This window comes from Colobus angolensis, unplaced genomic scaffold, assembly GCF_000951035.1.
Source record: "Colobus angolensis palliatus isolate OR3802 unplaced genomic scaffold, Cang.pa_1.0 Scaffold6, whole genome shotgun sequence".
In the NCBI taxonomy this organism is placed as follows: domain Eukaryota; kingdom Metazoa; phylum Chordata; class Mammalia; order Primates; family Cercopithecidae; genus Colobus; species Colobus angolensis.
Window position 1 is genome coordinate 7,128,514 of NW_012119598.1, and position 27,003 is coordinate 7,155,516.

The 27,003-nt window shown below is 44.5% G+C and overlaps 1 protein-coding gene across 1 annotated transcript in view; it reads left to right on the top strand.

Moving 5' to 3' along the window:
* Window positions 1-22,405, top strand: part of LY86 (lymphocyte antigen 86) — a 63,336-nt gene extending 40,931 nt beyond the window's left edge. Inside the window, exons 5-6 of the mRNA XM_011962647.1 lie at window positions 17,056-17,108; window positions 21,969-22,405. Of these exons, the coding sequence (XP_011818037.1) occupies window positions 17,056-17,108; window positions 21,969-22,052 (137 nt within the window). The 3' untranslated portion in view covers window positions 22,053-22,405. The remainder of the gene's footprint in view (window positions 1-17,055; window positions 17,109-21,968) is intronic.
* Window positions 22,406-27,003: the final 4,598 nt, after the last annotated feature.

Consider the following 27,003-nt stretch of genomic DNA (forward strand, 5'->3'; position numbering starts at 1 on the left):
CTTAGTGATCTGTGTTTTAACAAGCCCTTTGGGCCACGTGTTGGCAAACTTGTTTCTGGAAAGGGAAGGATAGTAAACATTTTAGGTTTTACAGACCATATGGTCCCTGTGGCAATCGCTCAACTCTGCCCTTGCAGAGATAATATGAAAATGAGTGGCCATGGCTGTGTGCCCAGATTACATGAAGTGAGGTATGTCTATATCTGCTGCATGTATTTTATGATTGATTTGGCTTCGTTTAACTTATTTATGGACACTGAAATTTAAATTTCATTTAATTCTTACATGCGGTGAAATATTCTTCTTCTTTTGACCGATCGATCCTGCTCTAAGTAGTTCTGTGGCATACTAAATTTTGTGAACCACTGCTAGAAGCTGTCAGAATCCAGGGCTCTTCGCCAGAGTTACTGAGCACAGGTATGCTTGGGCTGTCACTCGGTGGGCACTTGACCTGAGCTGCAGCATACATTCAGATCCAGGACACGAAGGATAATGCTGCACCTGTGCTTTGACTCTGCTTTATAAGGCCTGTGCCAACAAATTAGATTTGGGGCAAAGGGGACTTAACAGAAAGACTGGGCAGAGTGGCAGCTGGCAGGAGGAAGGGCACCTTAGGAAAAAGCCAGAGAGTGGGTCTGGAGGTCTCCTTCCCTCCCCACAGCTGCCAGGGACAGTCTGGAGGGCCATTTCATTTCTCTGTTTTTCAATTACTGCATCTATCAAATGAGAGTGGCCATAATTCATGACTGGGTAACAGCGGAGACTAAATAAGATACGCAACGTGTCTGATGCATTAGGAATCACAGCACTGAGTCCCTGGGCTTCCTCCCCTACCTGAGGGACCTTGAGGCAGAAGTAGGAGCATTTTGTGAAAACTGCAGGGCTGATTGAGAAACTCTGGTAGGTCTGTCATAGAAACAGGCCAGAGGTGAGGATTCAGATTCAAACTGGCTCACCGTAGAGCCAGAGGAGCAGCCAGTCCATAACATCACACATTGCCAGCCTGCTCAGGATCCCAGAATTTCCTGACCAGTAACTGAACAAGTCTTTCGTGGCTATGCTGTTCTGTTCTGTTTTGTTTTCTTCCTTTGATCTAAGGTCAGCCTCTAAAATTTTTATTTTCTGCCACTGGCTTGACTTCCACCCAGAATACATAATCTTAGGAATGTCTACTCCCTTCAAGGGAACCTGACATCCGTCAAAGTGTGATCTGTCACCCTAGCCCACAATTGTCTGACATAAGGACTTTTCCCAAAGTCTGGGCTTGTCAGCACTCACCAGCACCACACATGAGACACCCACAGCCCTGCCTAACTTGGAATCGAGTCAAGTTCCCTCCAGTCTCTTTCAGTCTCTGATTTATCAAGCGTTCAACACATCTTGATGTCCACTCTCAACGAGGTTCATTTGGTTCAAGCAGTTTCCTAGAATATCCCACATCAGGAAGATGAGAATAAAATGATACGTTAAATAGAGCCAAAATTTGACTGTAAGATGTACTGTGGCGCCTGAAACTCAGGTATCACCCTGGGAAGTAGAAGCAGCATTTCATGCTTGCTCCACAAGCTCCACCCAAATAAAAAGTGGGGAGAAATGACCTAAAGATGGCTCATGTTTGGACCGTCAAGAATATAGTGTGTAGGGCCACGGAGACGTGAGGATCTCAACTGGAAGTGAACCTGGAGATTTGGGTAAAGACTCGGATTAAAACCATAAAGTAAATAGAATGAACACATGATTTTCTTTCTTTGTGAAAGTTGTTTTATATTATTTCCAACTTCTATTTTAAGTTCAGGGGTACATGTGCAGGATGTGCAGGTTTGTTACGTGGTTAAACATGTGCCGTAGTGAATAACTGCACGGATCATCCCATGATAACGCCTAGGTATTAAGCCCAGCGTCTATTAGCTTTTTTTCCTGATGCTCTCCCTCCTCCCATCCCCCACCCTCCAACACACCCCAGTGTGTGTTGTTCGCCCCAATGTGTCCAGGGAACACACGATTTTCACACTTGATAATAAGAGACGTGTCAACTGTCAAACCTGGTTCTAGCCAAACCTCTGTGAGTTCTGACCAGGGTAGGTCAACCCAGGCAAAGTGGCCTTGGTTCCATAGCACCAAGTGAGTAATACTCTTTCAAAAATAATTTGTGTATTGATTCACAGATTGACTTGCAGATATCAGTTGTACACAACCTACTGCCAAAATCAGCTGAAATTAAAATAAAGGCTTAGGCGAGTTAGATACACAAATTGTGTGTGTGTGTGCATGTGTGTATACACTGGGTGTGTATGATTATAAATTAGAGTATCTGTAGGTCAAGGAATCTTCTTTGAGACCTTGAAAGCTGTGATTGATGTAGTCCAACCAATGAAAAGCTGAGAGGACTTAATGATGCCTTATTCATGTCAGGATCCCAGAGAGGTGCAGAAGACAATGGTGACCATAAGAACTGCTGATTCATGGTGCATCCATGCCTGCACAGGCCACTTGTCAGTATGAGCAAAATCCATTATGAAACACATTCAACAGATAAACGTACCTCCCTGTGTGCAATATGCAAGCTAGAGAAAATAATCAGGTTTAAACTTGATTTTAAACGCATTAATATTTAAAGCTTGCAATTAAAAGAAATAATATGATGACATCTTTTGCAATCTGAAGAATCCTCTAGTTGAGAAAATAACTGGTTCTTGGTTTATCTTTTGTGTAAATCTGAGCTTTCCTACTGTTTGACCAAAGTGAGAAACACGTTATAATTAGATGAATTTCAATATAAAACAGAGTAGATCCCCTGAGAACTGTATTTAAAGTCTGGCATAATATTGCTCATAAGGCAGATATTTTTCTGACAGAACTAAGAGATTCTATTATAATACTCACTGATTTTACATATACAAGTAAGTCAAAGGTGTAGCCAGAGTGGGTGCTCATGGCTACCCATCCTCCCTTCCTTTTCATTACCTTCCCTAATTAAATGTTTCTCTTCTGGTCCTGGTTCATGCTGAACACTTGGACCTGGTGATCCTCCCAGCATCATTCATTGCAGAGCCTTCTCAATCTCACTGTCTGTATCAATTCAAAATTCTGTCTTAACAATAATATCTAGATCAGTAGTCAGATTCCATCAGTTAGAGGTCTATGGCCTCCTCTATTTCTGTTTCAATGTGCTCCTTTCCACAGATCTGGGAAATGAAGGGAATTTGTGGGGAGTGCTGGGAATGCAATCTGTTTACTGCTTAGATTTGGAAAAAATCCACAAATGCTTTCTGCAAAATGCCTTACCCCCTGCACTGCTGGAGTAGAAGACAGGGCTAAACCACCTTCCCAGCAGGTGCTACTTTGAAGAAATTAATCTATGCTGATGAGCTGACAACCTCTGTAAAGCATGCCCCCAGCCATGGCCCCACTACCATGGGTTTCATGATTCAGCTGTTTCATGTTCACTACACATACATTACCAAATGCAAGCTCCAGGAATTCAGGCATTGATTTAGGCTATAACAGAAGGGGAATAAGTGGCTTAACAGAAGCCTAAATTTTAAAATGCAGTAGTCCCCTCTTACCTGATAGGGACATGTTCCAAGACCCCCAGTGCATGAATAAGTGCAAGACCCCCAAGTGCAAGACCCCCAAGCCATGAATAATACCAAATCCTATATTTACTATTTTTTCCCATACATACATATACCTATGATAAAATTCAATTTATAAATTAGCCATAGTTAGAAATTAACAATAACAACTAATAAAACAAACAATTATAACAATTTACTGTAATAAAAAATATGTGAGTGTGGTCCCTCTTTCTCTCTTTCTCTCTCTCTCTCTTTCTCTCTCTCTCTCAAAATACCTTAATATTTTCAGGCCACAACTGACCACAGGTAACTGAAACTGCAGAAAGTTAAACTGCAGATAAGGGGGACTATAGTCTATTGTACATGTTTTCTAGGGTATCACCTATGTTACACTTGTTTGCTTACCTTTGATTTCTGGGCCATTTTAGACTTCCTGCTCCTTCAGAAGCTGCAGGCTTTCCATCCCCACACTTTCTTCCCAACCTCCCCCAGCCCTAGCTTCTGGTCCTGTCCTTCAACCACTGCCAGCATCCCCAGTGACAAAGTGGCTGAGATGGGAACTCATGTGTCTTGGCTCCTCTTCTCCTGGATGGATCTATAGACCCGTGGAGGGAGTGCTGACTTTCTGTGACCTGAAAAATTGCACTATTTCTCCTGCCATTATTATCCCCACTGTCATTTTGCAGCTGCAGGCAGCATGTTACCAAAACCAATATTATTCTGGAAGCATTTCCTGTCCCCTGACTCATCAGACTGCAGCGCTGCTGCTGGAGAGCAGGGACCTTCGCCCAGTCCAGTGGTTCTCAACCTTGAGCAGGCACCAGCATCACCCGGAGCCCAACTTCAACCACAGTTGCTAGACCTAGCCCCAGGGCGTCCAGTTCCACACACCAGGCGAGGAGTCTGAGAATCTGCATTTCTTACAAGTCCCCAGGTGAGGCTGATGATGCTGGCCCAGGGACCACACTTTGAGAACCACTAGCCTGGTGGTTACGCACAAGATTTGAAGCCAGACCTACACAGAGCTAAATCTTCACTGCCACTTACCATTTATGTGACCTCAAACAAGTAACTTAATCTCTCTGAGCCTCAGTTTCCTCATCTGTACAATAGAGAAAATACAAGTGACCTCATGGGACAGTCATAAGGATAACATGGGATAATACACATAAAGCCCATAGAATGGTGTTCTGCACACAGCAAGCATTCAATAATGGCAGCAGCTTTGTGCAGCTGATGACAGATTTCTCTAGCAAGGGCTCTGAGCCCCTCAAGTCATCATCCATCTCAGATTGGAAGTCTGCATTTTAACAAGGCGCATGAAGAGGCAGTGGAGTCATTAAGGCTTAGAAGTTTAAGGCCTTTTTCCTTACAGGTAGCAAGAAGATGCCTTTGGTCCAAGCCTGCATATTTTCTGATGGTTGAACAAGGGGAAGTTTCCCTGGCCCTCTTGTCCCTGTGGGGAGAGAGCGTCATTTGCATCTCTCATGGAATTGGAAATTTGAAGCACCGTCATCTCCCCTTCATTCCTTTCTTCTTTTCATGTATTATTCCTTGTCTCCAGACTTCAATGGTAGATTTCCTGCTTGTGATTACCAGACAGCTGCTGCTGCAGCAAATTCATGCAGAATCACCAAAAACAATGGTTTACTTATTGTATTAGCAGAACTCCTACCCTCAAACTGCAAAGAAAAAAAAACAGAACTAAAAGCAGTAGCCACTCTACAGAGGGCACCAGTAATGACTAAGCAAAAGAGCACCTTTTCTTGCTAAATGAAATGAAAGGAAGCATATTGGTTTTTAAGGAATTCTAGAGCCCTGGGTGCTTTCTCCCCATCCTCAAACTCAAGCACGTTTGTAAATGAGCCCACCGTACTGCAACTGTACTTTGACATCAGTCAATTCTTTATGTTCCTTGAGCCCAGCATACTATGACTAAGGATGACCTAGGACAAGAAACACTTTTAATTTTCTAAAACAAGCTTCTTTACAAATCCTTGACCGTTATGGAATTTCATAAATCCAGCTCAGTGACATACTTTGATGTAATAATCGTTTAGGAAGCTAATTAAGAAGGCCAAATCACGGCTCCCCCATATCACACAATCGAATCCCAGAGCCGCTGGTATTTGCATTTTAAGAAACTAGACATCCCAAGAGCCCTGATGTGCATGAGCCCGGACCCCCACCCCAGTGTGAGAAACGCAGCCCTCTGTGATGTCTGTTTTCTTAGCTTTCCAGTAGCATTACTCTCTCCCAGGGTTGCCCAGGTTTCGGAGGATCAAGTCAATTTCTTTTCTTTGCTTCCATCATCATCTACTTCATTTCCATTTCTAGGAATCTAATCAGCCCACCAATTTATAAGTTGTATTTTGAATGTTGTATAAAGTATTTATCCACAAAATTGAGGAACTGGTTGGTAGGTGGGACAAAAATACTTAAATTCTTTTTGCTTTGCTGCTGGAAGTTATGTATCTCTCAGAGGGGGAACCTGGACAGCAGAAAAACAGGCCTTGCAGAAGGAATGCTGCTGAAAGCAAGTCATTTCCCTGGCTAGACCCCACTTCCTTATCAATGACTAAATAGTCGGCACCATCCAGACAGTAGCTACTGGCCCCTGCAGCCATTAAGTACTAGGAGCATAGCCAGTCCAAAGTGAAATGTACAGAATACATACCGGATTTTGAAGACTTGGTACAAAGTATGAAAAAAATATGTAAATATCTCATTAGGACTCTTTATATTGGTTCCATGCTGAAATGGTAACATTTTTAATAAGTGGGTTAAACAAAATATATTACTAAATTAATTTCATTTATTTCTTTTTCCTTTTTTGTGTGTAGTTACTAGAAAATTGTATGTTGTATATATGGTTCACATTATATTTCTCTTAGCCAGTGCTGATCTGGAATTGCACTGTCCAATATGACAGCCACAAGTCATATGTGGCTATTTAAAGAATTTACATTTAAGTTAAATTAAAAATTCAGTGCACCAGTCCTACCGGACATATTTCAAGCTCCTAATAGCTACACATGCCTGGTGGCTACTGTAGTGTAGATCTAGTGTAGACACAGAACATTCCCATCTTTGTGGAATGTTCTATTGCACAGATCTGACCTGGTAGTATCTATACTGCTCTGAAGTGTTTTTAACAGTCCATCCCGAGCTCATCTGTGAGTTCATGTTAGAAATTCTACTCTCTGGCCTACCCCTAAACCCAAGTACTTTCTCTTCTGCTCAAATCCTGGGTTACATCTGTGTCACAGTTCTGAAGGGCCCTTTGTGGAGAGCACAAATACAAACAAACCATCACCTCTGTCCCTTCTCAGGCTCATCACCTTGTCCCTCCTTTCTTAATCCAAGACCGCTGTATGAACTTCCTGTAGCTGCTGTAACAAATCACCATAAACGTTGCCATTGACAACACCATCAATTTATTCTCTTACAGTCTGGATATCAGAAAGCTAGCTTCAAAGTATCATAGAGTTGTGTTTGTTCTGGAGGCCCAGGGAGAGCCGGCTTTCTTGCCTTTTTCAGTTTCTAGAGGCTGCTGCATTCCTCGGCCTTTAGTGACATCACTCTACTCTCTGCTTCCATCTCCACCTGGCTTTCTCCTTCTTCTGACTTCCTACCTCGCTCTTATAGGGACCTCTGTAATTACAACTGGGCCCCATTGGGCCACACAGGATAATCTCCCCATCTCAAAATCCTTAATTTAGTCACATCTGCAGAGTTCCTGTTGCCATATAAGGTAACATATTCACAGTTTCTGGGGATTATGACTTGGACCTCTTTGGGGGATCATTACTAGCCTGCACAACCCCCATCTGGAAAACCAGCGTGCCTTGCTGACCTCTGTGTTCCATGTGAAAAGGCCCAAAACTGTGTCTAATATGGCAAAAACTCAAACTCCATAGGTTTTCCATTAAAATGCTTTCATAGAAGTCCAACAACTCTGAGAACTTCACAGTTCTCAAATGCACTTGCTCACAAATCTGAGGCTGAGGCAAGAGATGAGCCTTTCTATTAGGAGATTGTATCATTACTCCCAAGGTCTTGCTTTATCGGGCCATTATTGTCACCTTTCCCCCGTAAAGCCACCACCTGCATGCCCTCTAACCACAGGAGAAATGATTTGGCTAGCAGTCAGTGACGGCTCATGTATTATGCCCATTCTTGGCAGAGAAAGATGGTAAGATGGCAAGGAGTCCTTCATCATGTTTGTCATGGAGGGAAAACCAGCTTCTACTAGGAATAAGTATGGTGGCTCACACCTGTAATCCCAGCACTTTGGGAAGCCGAGGGGCACAGATTGCTTGAGCTCAGGAACTCTAGATCAGCCTGGGCAACACAGAGAAAGAAACCCCATCTCTGGAAAAAAAAAATTTTAAAAAGGCAGGAAGGGGCAGGGATAGCCATGTGCAGTGGCTATCCCTATAATTCCAGCAGCTACAGAGGCTGAGGCAGGGAGGATCTCTTGAAGCTGGGAGTTTGAGATCAGCCTGGGCAACATAGGAAGACACTCGTCTCTAAAAGAAATTTAAAAATTAGCTGGGCGTGGTGGTGTAGTCTCAGCTACTTGGGAGGCTGAGGCAGGAGGATCACTTGAGCCCAGGAATTTACGGCTGTGGTGAGCTATGATCACACCATTGCACTCCAGCCCTGGACAACAGAGTGAGACTTCTCTCAAAAAAAAAAAAAAAAAAGAAAACAGAAAAGAAATGGAAGGTAGAGATAATGAGCACATCTCTGAATCACTGCAGAGGCCTAAGGAGAGGACCATGAGTGAAGAAACCCAGGAAAAATTCTAATTTTGTAAATGACTCATTATAAGTACACAGTGAATATTTTCAAGTTGTAAATAACATTAACTTTCTCTAGGTAGTGAAAGGCCATAAAATAAAATCTCACATGCCTCGTTGAATGGATGCGGAAAGATATCAAAGCAGAGTTAGCTGGAAGCAAAACTAAGATAACTCATGTATAGAAAAAGTCATCCAAACTCAAATTATACAGTTATAAATTCTAAAGTACAGTTGTGACTCCGAAAACATGACAGCAACGATTCCCAGAACATGCTGACCCTTCACACAGCCAGTGGGGTGAGACCAAACGCTGGACATCCCCAAGAAACATTTATAAATCAAGTTGAGCAAGTTCTAATTATGGAGCAACAGAAATAATCCTCCAGTAAAAGGTCACTTGACTTGCCAAAGAGTCCCAAAGTTTTCAAATCCACTTTATTAGAGTTAACTTGATTTATTATAGGTTATTCCACTTGTGCACTATTGGACACTTGTGCACTAATCAGGAACAGTAACTCTCTATCCAACTGAATGAAGAAAACAAAGACAGAGATTGACTGTGCCCCTCTCCTCCTTCCTCCAGTCCCTCTTTACTAAAACTCACAGGCTTCCTCGCATGCTCTGTTCCTCCCCTTGGAGCACAGCTGAGGTCTTCATCTCCTGTCCCTGTCACTCAGCTCCTGTCTTCTCCCAGAGTGTGAGATTCACAGAATTCAAGGAGATAATCCAGGGCATGAAAATTCTCCTTCCTGGTCTTTGGCATGAAAGTCAAGGAACAGGTTCCAGGGCATTCGGGTATCATTTCTGAACTAGGTGGTTCCATCACAAGAAACAGGTGCAAATGTATCAGCAGCCAGGTGGCTAGGGCTACCACTAGCTCATCCATGGCCTTGGTATACATTAGAAAAAGGGGAACCTTCTTCCAGGAAATGTTCTTAGTTTGGGGTACCCCCAAGTAAAGCCAGGTTCAAGGACTTGGGGGTGGGTACTACACTGGGCCATGATGCCAGGAAGCAAGGGTGATGGGGAAAGCCAGTAAGAGATGCATCAGGGAGCCGATTACCAGCACAGGGAACTAGGGCTCCATCTCTCAGCAACCCCTGGGGAACTGCAGCGAGTGCCTCAGAATTGTCTTTCTCAGGGTCAGGAGGCTTCAGGAGTTCACATCTCTGCACTTCCCAATTGCCCTGCATAGGCTTCTCTGAAGCAGGAAAGCATGCAGAGGGGCAGCCCCTTGACACAGAGTAGTGTCAGAGGCCCTGCTGATGCCCGCTCCAGCAGCCGGGATTCCACCAGGGGCTGAGAGGATGTGGCCCAGACCACTAAAAGCATATGCTGGTGGGACCCAGCCCAGACCACTAAAAGCATATGCTGGTGGGACCCAGCCCAGTCCTGGGCTGCAGGCCCTGACCCAATAGGGCACAGCTGGATTTCTGATCCCATTCAACCCTGAGCCAGGCACGTTCTGTGCAACTGCATGTGGAGGACCAGCAGAACCCCCTCTGAAATGGAGCAGCCAAGCCTGCAGCACTGAGAGTCCCGGAAGGACCCCTCCAGGAGAGACACAAAGGACTCAGAGGCTCAGAGGATAAGAGTTGAATGGCCCAGGAGCTTGAGGAGCTGCCAAATTAGGATACACTGAAAAATAATAATAAGAAGTTACAATTAGGCCTGGCCTAGCCTGGAGCTTACCTACCCACAATGCCCGGAATCCATGGAAACCTGAAGAAACCTCCAGCCTTTAGGGCCTACTGGGATCTAGCTACAGTGACATTCACCCTGAAGGCAGTGGACACTCTTATCTGTCCCTACCCCAGGCAAGTTTATTATTACCTTAAATGAGAGCCCTAACCTACCAACTCCAAGTCTTAAGGGAACAGTAAGAACTACATCCTCAAGGATCAGAGAGACTAAAGAAAGCAAAGCTACAGATCAGAGGGAACATGATGAGGATCAGTGCCTGGGCCTTCTCCATCTTCCAGATTTGGGTCTCTTGGGAAATACCCAGAGGCAGGGAGAGGAATAAAGAGCTCACTAGAATAAAGCCATGCACTCCCTCCCCGCTCCTCCAGAGACAATGCTCTTGGTTGGTCTGGAACATCCTCCCCACCTTCCTCTTCATCCTCTAGCTCCTCAGCTTGGTCCTCCACACGCCAGATGCCATCACAGACTCTGAGCTCCCTCCCACCTTGCTCTTGCCCTCATCTGGAGGGGAGAGGGAGGGCTGCATCCTCCCAGGTTGACACTGCCTCCCTGTGTGCAGGTATCCCTTCCAGATACTGATTTCATCTCCTTTGGATATATATATATACCCAGAAGTGGGACTGCTGAATCATATGGGAGTTCTATTTTTAATTTTTTGAGGAATCTCCACACTGTTTTCCACAGTGGCTGTACGAATTTACATTCCCACCAACAGTGGGAATTTCCCCCAGAATTATTCGCAGTAGCCAAGATGTGAAAACAACAGCGACAGATGAATGGATAAAGAAAATGTGGTCTATACACACAATGGAATATGATTCAGCCTTAAAAAAGAAAGAAATTCTGCCATTTGCAACAACGTGGACATACCTGGAGGACATTATGCTAAATGAAATAAGGCAGACAAATATTGCATGATCTTACTTACATGTGGAATCCAAAAATAAAAGTCAGACTCACAGTAACCGAGTAGATGAGTGGTTGGCAGAGTCTAAGGAGTATGGGAAAAGAGGAGATGGTGGTCAAAGGGTGCAAACTTGCAGTTAGAAGATGAGTAAGTTCTAGAGACCTAACGTATAGCACAGTGACTACTGTTGATCACCATGTATTGTACATTACTAGCAGAGTAGCTCTCAAGTGTTCTCACTACACACACAAGCACACATGTACACACATAAGCATGCACACATACAAAAATGCACATACATTCACGCACAAATGCACGCATGCACACACATGCAGGCACACACACATGCACACACACACATACACACGAAAGGTGACTATGTGAGGATATGTTAACCACATTATACAACTTAAATATATATAATTTTTATTTGTCAATCATTTCTCAATATAACTGGAGCAAAAAAGGACACTGCCTCCCCTCTACCCTGCCCTACTGGGCCCAGGAGGTGGGAAAGGAACACAAAATGCTAGGTAAATGAATGAATGATTTTTTAAACAAAAATATTTGTTCTTGATATGCTAATTGGCCTAGTCATCATAATTATAACTCTTGAGTATTTTTATACTGTTAAGTGCCCTGAAAATGCTTAAGTATTAATGACATTTTATAATAAATTTGGGAAATTGGCAGGAATTCCAGCAAGATCCTAGAAAGGGTTAGGAAATGGGGAGAGGGTCACCTAAAAGAGTTCATGCAGTCAGCAGGCTGCGTCTGCGCTGGTTATTGAGAACAAAAAGAGGCAGACCAAGACACAGGACCAGCCAGGTGCAGTGGCTCATGCCTATAATCCTAGCACTTTGGGAGGCCAAGGTGGGTGAATCACTTGAGCTCAGGAGTTGGAGACCAGCCTGGACAACATGACGAAACCCCATCTCTACAAAAAACTAGGCGGGTGTGGTGGCTTGCACCTGTAGTCTCAGCTACTCAGGAGGCTGAGGTGGGAGAATGGGAGGATCACTTGAACATGGAAGGTGGAGGTTGCAATGAACCAAGATTGCACAACCTGGGTGACAGAGCCAGACCCTGTTTCAAAAAAAAAAAAAAAAAAAAAAAAGACACTCAATGACAATCACCCAAAGATCTGGGTCAAAAAAAAAAAAAAAAGCTGATACTCAGAAATGACTTCAAGTATTCAGAACCAGGGAGGTGAGTTTCTTTAATCCACTGTACATTAAAAACTGATAAAGATTGCACATGAAAGAAACGGAAGAAATGGGTGCAAATATACTGGGGCTCTTTTTATAGTCCTGGAGTGTGAGAATGTTAATTAAAGGAATCTCAGAATTGGAGAAGATCTGAGAAAGGACGGAGTGAAAATTTAATTTTAGGTATTGTTTTATCAGGTTAAAAAAAAAGACAATTTCATGAGTTACTTGCAGTTGTCTCAAGAACTTCATGAGCCCCCCCACAAAGCTCCAACTGAAACTGTAAACTGTAAGAGACCAATTTAATGAAAACCTCTCAGCCAAGTGAGGGACCTCTTAATGGTGAAGAACACAAATGAGCAAACCTGGGGGCATTAAATGAGCACAACAAAATTTTAGGTATCATTAGAATGTTGTTCTTCAAAGAGTCATACTCATCCATTTTTTAAAACAAAAGTTTGAAAAAAAGGCACAGACAGAACTTAGCAGTTACATGCACTGGCTCAAGCAAGAAGCTAGAAAACCTAGTCTCATTGCGTATTTCAGCTTCCACCAAATTAACGTCCATTCTGTTACTCCTTTTCACACCTGGGTGAATAATAATACAGTTAATAATTAACTGCCATTTCTACCCTTCCTTGGGACCACATTCTGCTCAGCAACTTGACACACAAGTTCTCTAGTCCTCTCAATGCCCTATGGGGAGGCATTGCTATTTCTATTTTGCAAGTGCAAAAACTGAGTTACAGGATGGCTGAGCAAATTGCCCAACATCACTTAGCTAGTGAGTCGGAGAGCTGGGTCTCAAACCCAAGTCTGTCTGCTTCCTAGGTCAAGTCATTTGTACTGTGCCACCATACAGCAATTTGTAGAAGCATAAAGCAGGTATGAAACATGCCCAAGGGAACCCAGCCAGATCAGACAGGGATGGCACACCAGTCCTTGTTCTTGGACTCTGCTCCTGAGCCACACTGTGTCCAAACCCTGACAGCCAGCAGGAGTGCTCTTGGCTTGTTCATGCCTGTAGCAGCCACATCCTTGAGTTGCAAACAGAAGACACCCAATCCAGCCAACAAAAGCAAAGGGAATTTCTTGAAAGGACATTTAGGAGTCACAGAATTAGCAAGAAAGCTGGGACACCAGGCAGAAAGTAGGCAGCTCTAGAGACTGGCGAGTTACAGTGAACGCTTCTCTTGCCAGAACAGATTGAGAAGGGGTCTCTTTGTCTCTCTGCTCTGATTGTCTTGGCTTGGGTTAGACTAGAGTATCTACTGGGAAAAAGATAACTTCCAAAAAAGAAATCATGTTCCAGTAGCTGAACCACTGCAGTGCATATCTGTTAGGGGCACGATTAGCATAGACTGCAATGCAAGGGGTGCGTCCTCAGGCTGGGCAAAGCACCAGCATGACAAATGAATCCCAGGCAGGCTGTCCCTCTGAACCCTCTATATGTAACCACATATTAGTTACAGTGCCTACGTGTACTGCTCAGACAGGTTAAGTAACTTGATCAATTAATGAAAAAAGAACTCAGATTCAAGCCCAGATAGTCTGACCGCTGGACATGTGCTCTTAGCCACGATGCTTGTTTGCAGTGCTGGGGAATCACAGGGGAGGCAGTAATCACTGAGGGGCTGGGCAAGGAGTCATCCTTCTTGCTGACTTCAATACTGATGTGGATAGCCCACCAAGCACCATAATGTCTCAGGTTTTCCACCCCCTTACTTCCAACAACCATTTCCATCTTTACACCTCAACCACCATGTCTCATGTCAACCCTGGATATCTTAGAGCTTGTAAAAATGCACCATTTCTGAAATCTAAATGTCAAGCCCTCTGCCATGTGGCTTCCTCATATACTGCCAGCTCACCAATTCTAGCACCTTGACTGCAATAATAGAAACTCCATTCAATTCACTCCCCCACTATTACCATTAACAACTCCCTCCTGCCTTCACTTTCTTCCTTACCCACCTTAGATTCTACGGTCTATTATTATAATCTTTTCCTTGCATCTAACCCAACAGCCTTGACTTTCTCTCCTTTTCATTCTCATCCAGTGAAACTCCAACCGAGCTACTGAATGTCTCTAAGAAAATATACATCTGGGCTGACTGGAGTATCTTTAAATTTATGGCCACAACCCTCAAAAAAAGCACTCAACACTGCCTAGAAATCTTACTATATTTCTCAAGTAAATTTATTCCCCAATGTCCATGAATATTATATTCCTCCTTTTGCTGCTCAACACAGCACAGGCCTTCGCCATCTAGTGCCCCCTACAAGTCTGTGGACTTCACTGCAAAAACCAAAGTGATCAGACAAGAGCCCCACTATTGGTTTACTGGCCCATCTACAAACATATCTACACCTGAACTCATTCTGCTCTGTTTTCGCTCCTACAATTGTGGGAGTAATTTTCATGCTTCTCTCAAATGCAGGAGGGAGTGTTAATAGCGTTCCTTTCCACCTTCTTAAACCCTTCATGTCTTCAGTTATTCCCTCTTCAGCAGCTTCAATCTCTCTTTCTACAAGATTATTTCCTTGAAACAACAAATATGGTACAGTATCTCCTATCTTGAACAAAGAAACAAACCACTTTTAATACCACACTCTCCTTCTTCATTTATCCTTTTTTTTTTTCTTTTTTTGCTTTTGCTTCCTCTCATAACAAAACTCTTACTTCCTCACCTCCTTATGTCTCTTCAGTCCACCCCATTCAGGCATCTGTACTCACCTCTCCAGTGGTCTTGTCAAGGTCACCAAATGACCTCCATGTTGCCAAATCCACTGCACAATTCTGTTCTCATCTTACTCAAACTCTCAGCAGCAGCATTCCGCATGGCTGGCAATACCCTCCTGTTTGAAAAACATTCATCTCCTGGCTTCCTTGCTCCTTCACTCTCTGGCTACCCTCTCACTCCAGTGACCATCTCTTCTTAGTTTCCTTGGCTGGCTTCTCCTCAACCCAACCTCTGATTGTTGGAGGGCCTCAGGAGGTCCTGTCCTCTCCTCTGTTGATTAATTCTATCTCTTTGTGGTGAGGGGGGCATCTCATCCTGTCCCATGGCTTAATCACCACATGTTAATAACTCTGATATTCATAGCTCCATTCCTACCTTTTCCCTAAAATTCCAGATTTGTATAGCCAACTGCTTCCAAGGATCCTTATTAACCATCTCCCAGAATTAGAGCTCTTCAATCCTCACACACACACACACACACACACACACTGCCTCACCAGGCTTCTCTAATCTCAATAAATGGCACCCCCATCTATCCAGATGCTCAAACCAAAACTTTCCTGGTCCCCACTCTCTATACCCACTCATCGGTGGGTGCTATCAGCCAACACAAATATTACCTCATTCATGTTCTCTACCTCCACCTCCACCACCCTTCACCAATCCATCATTTACCTTGGCCACAGAAGAGCCTTCACACTTGGCCTCTTCTTTGCATTCTTTACACAGCAGAATATCTCTGCAAAACATAAATTAGCTATTTTGACATGACTTTTAACACATTTTCCATGGCCTCTGGAATGAAATCTGAACTCCCTACCATTTCCTGCAGGTCCTGATATATGTCACCCCTTAATCTTTCCAAGTTCTTCTCAACACAGTTCCTCTTGTTCACTGTGCTTCAGCAGACTTATCTCCCTCTGTCCTTCCAATTTCCTAAACTCTTTTCCACATCAAGGCCTCTGTCCTTACTTTGTTATTCTGAGATGATCTTCCCCCAACTCTTTAAATGCTTGGCCCATTCTGCTCCTTCAGGGCTTGGCTCAAATACTACCTCCTTATAGATGCCTCCATGACCTGCCACCCCGTGGAACATGGTGCCTCCCAGTTCATTGGCATTAGCGAGTATTCATGGAGCGCTTCCCAGGTGTTGTTATTAGTGCTTTTTATTGATTACCTCTTTTAATTCCCTACCACCCTAGGAAGCAGGTACTCTTATTGTCATTACTTTACCCATCTTGAAAAAAAAAAAAACAAACAAGGAAACTGAGCCCAAAGACATAACAACTGTCCATAGTCAACTAATCCTGGGACTTAACCCTGTGCAACCTGGATCTGGCCTGGCCCCTTCCCCACCACACCCTCCTGCCTCTCTCATATTACTTGGTGTCTCTTTCCAGCACTTGTTACAATTTGGATATTGTCTTGTTTAGTTATTTCTGTATCATCATTCTCGTCAGTAGAATATGCATTAGTTCATTTTCATACTGTTATGAAGAAACACCCAAGACTGGGTAATTTATAAAGAAAAAGAGGTTTAATGGACTCACAGTTCCAGAGGGCTGGGAAGGCCTCACAATCATGGTGGAAGGCAAAGGAGGAGCAAAGGCACATCTTCTATGACGGCAGGCAAGAGGACCTGTGCAGGGGAACTGCCCTTTAAAAAACCATCAGATCTCATGAGACTTATTCACTATCACAAGAACGACACGGGAAAACCCACTCCCATGATTCAATTACCTCCCACTGGGTCCCTCCCATGACACACAGGAATTATGGAAACTACAACTCAAGATGAGATTTGAGTGGGGACATAGCCACACCATAGGAGAATATAAGCACTGCGTGGACAGAGACTTCTTTTTTCCATCCCAGGATCCCCAGGGCCTGCCACATGGAAGGTGCCCGACCAATATTTGTGGCATGAATGAATAAGTGAATGAACGTAGATCAGGTGTAGATCAGAGAATGAAAACATTTCTAGCAATAGCTGCTCTTATTTTGGTGCCAACAATTGTCACACTTCTGTGTGACCACAGAACATATGAATGAATCATTTTTTTAAGCGACTGCATAACATCATGTATGCTTTATATATTTTTTTAGAGCAGATTTACTATGCTGGGCCTGTCAATAATCCTGAATTTGCTATTCCTCAGGTAAGATATTACTTAATTTTTGTATTAAATAGTTTGTTTCTTGAAGAAGTCTAGAAAAAGGGGGAGGGAAAGGAGGAGAAACCAAGAAAGAAGAGGAGGAGTTAAACAATTTAAAACTTATCCATAGGCCATCCCTGCAAAAACCCTTTCTTCATAAAACTGCTGCTTCACCGTGGGCACTTGAAATTTCTTGACACGCTGACTTTGGCATTTTGGCATTTAATATTTTACATGTCGGTGAACCTTAGGGAATCCTCCGAGTACAAACCTCCCACTGAGAGGGATGCCGGCGTCTTGTCCAGCAGGATTGTGGCATCTGTGGGGTTCCATATGGCAGTGCTGCTGGGCTGTGTGGGTGGCACCACGCATGTGCTGGGACCGTGCTAGGAGGCTGGCAGTTCAGAGAAAGGAAGATGCACAAGCCACGGAGGCGTGAAGGTCCCCTGGTTACTGTCCTTTCACTGTTACTCATGAGCTGCCACTAAGTCAATAAAATGCCCATATCCTTAGCATTTGCTGGCAAAGCTCACAGCTCAGAGTAGAATTTTCCACTAATCCCTTTCTGTTCAAGATAATGTGACATTATTAAATGGCTCAATTTACATCACTCTGCTATAAGCAATAAATGTTCAATATGCTACTCCTCAGATAATTTTTTTTTTTTTTTTTTTTTTTTTTTTTTTTTTTTTTTGAGACGGAGTCTCGTTCTGTCTCCCAGGGTGGAGTACAGGGGCATGATCTCAGCTCACTGCAATCTCCGCCTCCCGGATTCAAGCTACTCTTCCACCTCAGCCTCCCGAGTAGCTGGGACTATAGGCACGCACCACCACGCCCAGCTAATTTTTGGATTCTTAGTAGAAACAGAGTTTCACCATATTGGCCAGGCTGGTCTGAAGTCCTGACCTCGTGATCCACCTGCCTCAGCCTCCCAAAGTGCTGGCATTACAGGCCCTCAGAGAATCTTATGGAATAATATGGAAAGGATCACAAAAATGTGATCTTTTAAAAATGCATGCTGATGTATTTAATACCTGTGAGATTTGATTATGTGTATATAATATGTAGTGATCAAGTCAGGCTATTTAGGATGTCCATCACTGAATACGTTTTTGTTAACTATAGTCACCCTACTCTGCTATCAAACACTGAATTTATGTCTTCTATTAACTGTGTGTTTGTACCCTTCAATCCACTTCTCTTTATCCTCTCCCTCTCCTCCCCTCCCTCTCCACTCTGGTATCTATCTTTCCACTCTCTATCTCCACATGATCATGTTTTTTAGCTCCCACAGATAATTGAGAATAAACAATACTTGTATTTGTTCCTGGCTTATTTCACTTATGATAATGACCCCCAGTTCCATCCATGTTGCCACAAATGATAAGATTTTATTCTTTTTATGGCCATATAGTATTCTACTGTGTATATATATCACATCTTCTTTATCCATTCATCCATACATGGACACTTAGGTTGATTCCATGTCTTTGCTGTAGTGAATAGTGCTGCAATAAGCATGGGGGTGCAGTTGCAAAAATGTAACCACTGTAAATAGTTTTGTTTACAACCTCATCCTTTCAGTTCTCCAAAACCTGTATATGGCTGAAGAAAAAGGTAGGTCTCTTTCTCCATAAAGAATCTCTAACTTAGTTTCACCTCCAGGTTTGTTTTCTTTCTTTCCCAGCCTCTGCGTTCCTATGTCAGAGTGCCATCTTGCTACCATCTCGGATTTCCACTAGCATTGCTCTTGCAGCTGGGAAGTCTCCAGGCTTCTCCCTCTGGAAATCTCTAGAGTTTTCTCCTCAGGCCTTTCATTAAAATACAAAAGTTTTGCAAGAAAGAAAAACTACACCTCTCTTCACTTCTAGTATGAGATACCTAAACTCTCCCAGAGAGTTCCATTTTTCTTTAAATCTTTGCTATTTGAATTGTTTTTCTTTCCCCGTTGTCCTTCTGACCCTCCTCCCGACTAGAGGCTGACTTAAAATTCACTAACAATTGACTTTCACTTTTGCATTGTTGGCTTATTTTTAACCCAGTTACTCAACTGTTATAAGATAGAGCGGAAAAGAACTTCTTAAAGTCAGAAAACCCCTTTGAAAGTAGGTTGAGGGGCCAGGCACAGTGCCTCATGCCTGTAACCCTAGCACTTTCAGAGGCCGAGGCGGACGGATCATTTGAGGTTAGGAGTTCAAGACCAGCCTGGCCAACATGGTGAAACCCCATCTGTACTAAAAATACAAAAATTAACCAGTCATGGTGGTGCATGCCTGTAATCCCAGCTACTCGGGAGGCTGAGGCATGAGAATCGCTTGAACCCAGGAGGTGGAGGTTGCAGTGAGCCGAGATTACACCACTGCACTCCAGCCTGGGCAACAGAACAAGACTCCATCTCAAAAAAAAAAAAAAAAAGGTTGACCAGATATGTAAAAAAAAGCTTTATTTGAATCACCTTACAGTACAGGAAGGAAGTGCAGAACCTAAGTTCTTCAACTGCTGATGGTACTTAAGCAGATATTACCCAGTATGAGAGCATCGCGTGTACAGCAGAGAGAGCAGGAGGCCTTAATCCCAAAATGGGCTCCCTACACTGGTTGCAGGTCAGCCGTGGACGGCCCGCAATGCACAGAGACTTTGCTTTCTTAATATGGAACAGACACAGTTCAAAGCCTTTTGGTTGTAAAAGACCTACCCCATATCACCTCCTCCAACCAAATCCTCCAGGATGGGCTCTGGGCTAATGGCAGTTCCCATGTGGCCAAAAATGCTCCCACTTAGCACTCAGTCTCCAGGGCCTTGGTATTATTTCCCTCTGAACTCATCCAACCCCTTGGCACAGATTGAAGCCTTCCCTGGTGTCCTCTGTCTATGCCTCCTGTTTTCTGAATGAGAATTTAGGGGATCCTTTAGGCTCCCGAAGCATGTGGACAACAACTCATAGGCACAGCCTGACCTGTGTATCGCCAAAGGTGCACCTACAAATTCCTAACTTGCAAACTTGTGCCCTCCTCAACAGCAGAAAAGCTGCACTCAGTCCTTCCCTACCCTGGCCTCCTGGCCTCCCAGCACACACCTCCACCTGCCTCCAGCCTCGCACACTTGCCTAAATACTCTTATCTCTTATACCAGAGTCTGTGATATCTGTAATTCATAATCTAGAACCCCTTCCTTCAAATACAACAGCTCCTCTTAGGCTCATAACATAGTAATGAAAAATTCATGTGGTGTTCAATACATTTGTAGGTGTGTACCTAAATGCACATAGAGATTTTAAAGAAAAGTACATGAGGAGGAGGAGAAGGATGAAACACAATGAGATATAAATTTGAGCTGGTCTTTACTCATAATTAATTCTCTAACATTTGGACTGCTTTGGTTATATTCCTAACACTGTTTCTAAAATTACAGCTGCTCAATATTGGAAGAGTATGACTCATGGGATCTTCTAGAATCATGGAATCACACCCCAGGCACCATCCAGAGCACAGCCTGGCTCTCTTGAATACATTTCAGGGCTGGGGACTCCACTCTCTTTGGAAGCTCCGCTCATTGCTAGAAAGTTGTTCACTTCTAACAAAAGCCACCTCTCATGCAGTTTCTCTCCAGTGGTCTCACCTACTCCTTCCCTCTTGTTTGTACAGATTAAACTCCTTCCCCCTTTGGGTGACAGGCAGTTCAAAGATGTGCCAGCAGTCTCCTGGCCTCCTCTGCCACAGTCCCTCTGCTCTGCTTGTGACCCTCCCACCACCCCAGAGCATTTTCCTCTCCAGATTAGTGTCTACAAACACGTCACCGCTCTGTGGCTGCTGGGGTGCAGGGCTGGGGCACTGGCAGCAAACAAAACCGGCATGGCTCTTCCACAGTCTTCACAGGACCTGGCTGCCAGGCGGCTTCTGCCAAGCTGACTGCAAAGGAAGGGAGACCGCCTCACAGCGTTGCTGCCAGCAAGGACCCCCAAAGGCAGTCATTCTTTCTGTGCCGGGGCATTTTGGTTTTGTGCTGGTGAACTGTGCTCCCGGGGTCTTCTCTGTCTCAGCACACAACCCTTTCTCCCTCCAGTTGCTCAGGCCAGGAGCCCTGGCGTCACCTTTAACCCACCTCTTTCTCTCCCGCCCACTTGCATGTCCTCAGCGGATCCTATCGGCTGTTCTTTCAAAGTTTCTCTAGCACCCAAACCCTTCCCCCACCTCCACCTCTAATCCAGGTCATCGTCATCTCTCACCTGGATTCCTGGAATCACCTCCCACCTGGGCTTTTCCGTGAAGCAGCCAGAGGGATCCTACTGACACAGGCGCTGGGGCAGGCCACCCTCTCCTGCCCCCAGTTCCTTTCAGAGTGGAAGCTGATTTCCCCACCACAGCCTTTGAGGTCCTAAGAGTCTGGCCTCCTTTGTCACCCTAACTTCACCCCCACCATCCCCCGCTCTCCCTGCAGCCCCACTCGCCTCCTTCTGCCCCTCTAAGGTGGGGGCCCAGCTCATAGCAGAACCGCGCCTTCTTGCTTCAGGTCTTTACCTAAACGTCGTCATCTCAGCAGGGTCTCCTTTCACCAGCCTGCTGAAAATTGCAGACCAGCACTCGCCTTGACCCACCCAGTGCTTCCATCCACTCCCTTCCTTCATGAGTCTTCTCCACGACGTGAACACCTGACATACCATACGTAGTCACGTATCATAAGGCTGGTCTGTCTCTCCCAGAGATGCTGGAAGCTCCGCAGCGCAGGGGTTGGCTTGTCTTGTTCTAAGGTTATCCACAATGTCCGGAACATCACCCAGCACATAGAAGTTTCTCTGTCAATATTTGTTAAATGATTAATTGTACTGTGGGTACATGTCTAATACTTGACCTGTGCCCCGTGCAGGGAGAATACCAGGTTTTGCTGGAACTGTATACTGAAAAACGGTCCACCGTGGCCTGTGCCAATGCTACTATCATGTGCTCCTGACCGCGGCCTGTAGCAAAACTCAGAGCCAGCTTCATCTCATGGGACCTCCAAGCTCCTCTGACTGAACCCCGCTGTGGGAGAAGCAGCCGATGACAGAGAAAGGCTCTACAGAGAAGCCCCCCAAAAAGTGCAGCTGCTAATTTTAGTCCCAGGACCAGACATCCCCAGAATCCACAGACGTAATGAAGTCCCCGAATGCATCTGTTTCTAAGGAGCCTCTTGGCAGTCCCTAAGCAGTCTTGTGGGTCCATCCTTTTTCTCTAATTGGTCGCCTCACACCAGACTCACCTGCTTTTCAACTTCTTAGGAGTGCTTCCTCACAGTCACCAAGAACAAAGGAAGCTGGCCACCATTGTTCATTGTGGTTTGTTCAAAGAATCTTACCACAGTGCTGTAGTTAAAAAGTCATTTCCTCCAGATACAGTGCCGGATGCTGCTGCAGCATAAGCAGTTCCAAGAAATTCAGGAGGAGGACAGCCTGGCTAAAATTAGAGCGCTGGGAAAATGTGCCATTGCTTCTCCTGGCCAGGCCTCCACCCTTGGACCATGAGGGCCGGGAAGCTGATGCAGCCTCACGAATGGGGACATCACACTCTCGCTTATCCAAACATTCATTTCACCTTCATTCCTCAAAGCGTGATTATACTTGACCTCAGCACACCATGGCATTCATTACTGCATTCATTCATTAATGCAAGGAATAACTCCTGAACATTTAATGTGTATCAGGCACTGTGTTCTTAAGTTGTCTTTTACGATGCTCTCCATAAATGAGCATGTTGCCTATCCTACTTCCAGAGTCATTTCTGTGGCCCTGTCTTCTCTCCTGGGATGCACCAACTGCAAGGTGGGCTCCATAGCCCCTTCACCATCCAATGCCCCTGTCCTTCCAGTGTCCCTGCTGGCCCTCTTGCTCTGCTAAGGGGCTGGAGTAAGGTGGGTGAGTTGACACTATCATTCATAAAAATGCCATCCTAGAGATTAAAAGAGAAAAAACTCCATAGTTTAAAAAACAATAGTTGCTATTAATCACTATTTATACATCATTAAACCACCTAGAATAGCAGGTCATAAATGCCTGGCGAACTTTAAAACCAGCATCTGAGGTTTTCTGGGTTATGAGGAGGCAAAATTACAGCAGTGTCCTCGCCTAGGCCACAATGCTTGAGGGAAAAGACGTGCATGGCTATACTAGGCTCAGGAGCAAACCTCTGAACGTACATGGGGGTGACCGTGTTATGCACAAGAACAGCAAACGTTTCCTCCCCTGGCCATTCCCTCTAGCTTGAGACATTCACCTCCCTCCCTTTTCAGTAACCATTACTACGAGTAGTAAAGGTCCTGGCTAGACTCTGTGTACGCACATGTTCTAACGGTACAAGACAGCTGTCACAGCCTTCCAAAGACACAGGTGGAACCCAGCCAGTCCCTTCCCAATCCCTTTGCCCTCTCCTTTAAACTGACTGTGTGGGTATGTGTGCATGAGAGCGAGACAGAGGGAAAGAGAAAGTTTCAGATTCTATAGGTTCGTGTTAAACTGGAATTTCCATATATGGAATCTATCCTAGTCATCGCTGAATATACAAGTGCACAGCAGTTTCATTAAGGACATGATTTGAGAGGGGGAAAAAATGTTTCTTTGTCCCAGAATATTTTTTTTCTTAGTGTCCTGTCTTGGGCCTTAAATTTCACCATTAGTTTTATTCCAGCAGGTTGAAAACCTTTTTCAACGTTCAGGAGTCTCCTCTTGGAATACGAACAGCCCTGGTAGGAGAAACGCTGGAGTCTTTGTCATTATTTAACACTCTGGCAGGATGTAGTAACTAAGAGGACTTTGAAAGTGCCAGCCCAGAAAGCAGGGGTGTCAGGGGAGGTGGGTGACCTGAAGCCAAGCCCTCTCGGGCTAGCCATTGTGTGGTTACTGAGGGGGCGGGTGTCAAAGTGCCCAGACAATCTACCAGAGAAACTAAATTGACTTCTCCCGTAAAGAGAATTGCTACTGTTTCAAAAATCACTATCAAGAACTCCAAAAATGTGTCCTCAATAAACTTTTCTGAAGAAAAAAATAACAGTTTGGTTCAGGATGACCCAGTGTCCCCGCAATTAAGGAACTATTGTGAAAATCAGCCAGCTTCAGACATTTGAGTGCCCATCCACCCTTCTTTATATTTGGAGGGCAATTTCAATCGTTACGTATAGAACGTTTTAAAAAATATTTTTGAGGGATGTTCCAGTGCCCAAGGGAAGCTTTGTCAGGCTAGAGTCTAGGCAGAATACTGAAAAGCCCCTCAGGACGGCGTAATCGCATCTCTGAGAATGTTTTGGCTATGAGGAACAGAGAACTCAACTGAATCTGGCATATGCTTAGCAGACTAGGTTGCCTCCCATGACCACTGAGTCCCAGGGTCGTTCAGGTGTTAGCCAGCGTTTGCTGCTGAGGCTCATTCATCATCAGCCCTTCACCTCCATTTCTCCACAGTTCTTCCACCTCAGGTCTCCTGGAATATTGCCTTCACCCTCAGACAGTTTGTCCCAGAATAAAAGATCATTTCCGTAGCTGGAGACCTCACATCCACACTGTCCATACTACAGAAGGCAAAGGAGGCCTTTATCCCAAAACCCTGTCACTCATTCTGACTAGAATGGCTTGGGTCACATGACCTCTCTCTCCTTGTAACCACATCAGACCAATCTGGTTCAACTTTTAGGTAATAAAGTTGTGAGTTGTTTTTCGGTTGCCATGGACCCCAGGTGGAAGGTTATGTAACCTGAGCATGCCCAGATGAACCAAGTGTGCAACTACAGAGGGACCTAAATGCAAGACTGAGGAGTGGGAACTTCATTAAGAAGTGAACATGGCATGTCAGGATCCAGGATCCAATCATATCAGCTTCCAGCATCACCCCATGGCAGGATCCAATCAGATCATGCCTCCCAGCATCACCTCATTGCAAGATCCAATCAGATCGTGCCTCCCAGCATCACTTCATTGCAAGATCCAATCAGATCATGCCTCCCAGCATCATCTCATTGCAAAATCCAATCAGATCATGCCTCATGACCCTGTGCTTGTCAAACCCGACCTAAACTCCAACTTGCAGAGACAGGTTAGAGTGTTTCCTCCTGTCTCCTTGCCGGTAGACTTGCAGTAAACCTTTTCTTTTCTTAAAAGCCAGTGCAGTGGTATTGGCCACTATGCACATTAGGCAGTGAGCCCATTGCTTGCTCAGTAACATCCTGACCAATCACTTTGGCCCTGTCCTGATTGGCTTAGCCTATGTCACATGCCCCACCCCTAGAGCTGGATCAGGGTTATTCCCACTAGAACCACACATATCCCTAAGTGGAAACTGGGGAAGTTGCCAAAGGGTAAAGGGAGAGGAAGGGCATGTCTCAAACTAGGCCAAAGGACATGTCCAGATCATGTCTTGAATTAGGCCAGTTTTAAGTTCTAATTCTCCCCTAGCTGTTCACTGGGCAAGTGACTTTTATTGTCTAAGCCCCAGTTTCCTCATCTGTAGGTGCTGACTATAAAATAGTACCTATCTTGTAGAGACACTGTGAGAATTAATGAGAGAATGCATGTAAAATGCTGAGAATAGGGCCTGGCATGTCACTCAATTAAAATGAGTCATTATGTTAAGGTGGGTGTTCACTTGTGGTGCTAAAGTCTCCTTTCCTAATTTACCTCTCCCATCCTCCTATATCATCAGGGCAAACACTCCTAGAAGCCCAGCCCTCACCCATAAGCCCACATTCCCTTCTGGGTCCTGAGATGGTCCCTTGGCATCTTGATTTCTTCTAAGTGTAGCTAGTTTTATTAGACCTGGCATGGGGGCATGTCCCCTGGGCCATGAACTCTGAAAAGAATTTAAGGAAAACATTTGGATACACCTTCCCCCACCCCCCAGACAGAAATAATATAACCAGGCCAAAAGGGCCTATGAAAGAAAATGTGGGCCAGGTGTGGTGATTCACTCCTGTAATCCCAGCACTTTGGGAGGCCGAGGCGGGTGGATCACCTGAGGTCAGGAGTTCAAGACCAGCCTGGCCAACATGGTAAAACCCCATCTCTACTAAAAACACAAAAATCAGCCTGGTGTGGTGGCGCATTCCTGTAATCCCAGCTACTCAGGGGGCTGAGGCAGGAGAATCACTTGAACCTGGGAACCGGAGCTTGCAGTGAGCCAAGATCACGCCATTGCACTCCAGCCTGGGCAACAGAGCAAGACTTTGTCTCAAAAAAAAAAAAAAAGAAAATATGTATTTTTTAAAAATTAAACTTGTTTCCTGCACACAAAGACACACACCCAAGGTGTACAGAACTAAATGTGACATCTACAAATGTAACAATGACGTCTGCCTTCAGGAAAGATAACCCAAAATAGCAAGCACGAGAACAGAGAGGGCCACATCCTGATTATAACCCAGACTCATTAGAATGGGGCAGTTTATTATCTCAAGAGTTCAATTGCAGGTTTGAATTGGCTGTATTTTTCTCAATCAGCAAAACAAGTTAGTCTACCTAATGTTCCAATCATTTCATCAGGCAAGGAGGGGTCCTATAGGGTTTATAAAAGAGTTATTTTCATCTAGTTTGTAAATGTCTTCAGTTACTTCGTTTGGAACAGAAGCCTTCAGTTGCATTCAAATGCTCTGGCCTGAAATATTCTTCTCCCCTTGCTCCCAGCTTTCTTTTCACATGTGACACAAAACCACATTCTTTCCTCCAGTGGTTTGGTCTCCTCACTTCTCTGGAAAAGGGTATGCATCAATGTTCCTTTAACCAAACACAATGATACCTTCCGCCAGCTGGTATTTTTCTGGATTTCCCTGAAACCCAGCCAAGCACGGAAAGACAGAAAACACCCCTGCCACCAAAGCCTTTATCATATCATTGTAGCTTTCTTTCCTTTTCTTCACTCAGAAGTGGTACAAGAAAATTCAAGAA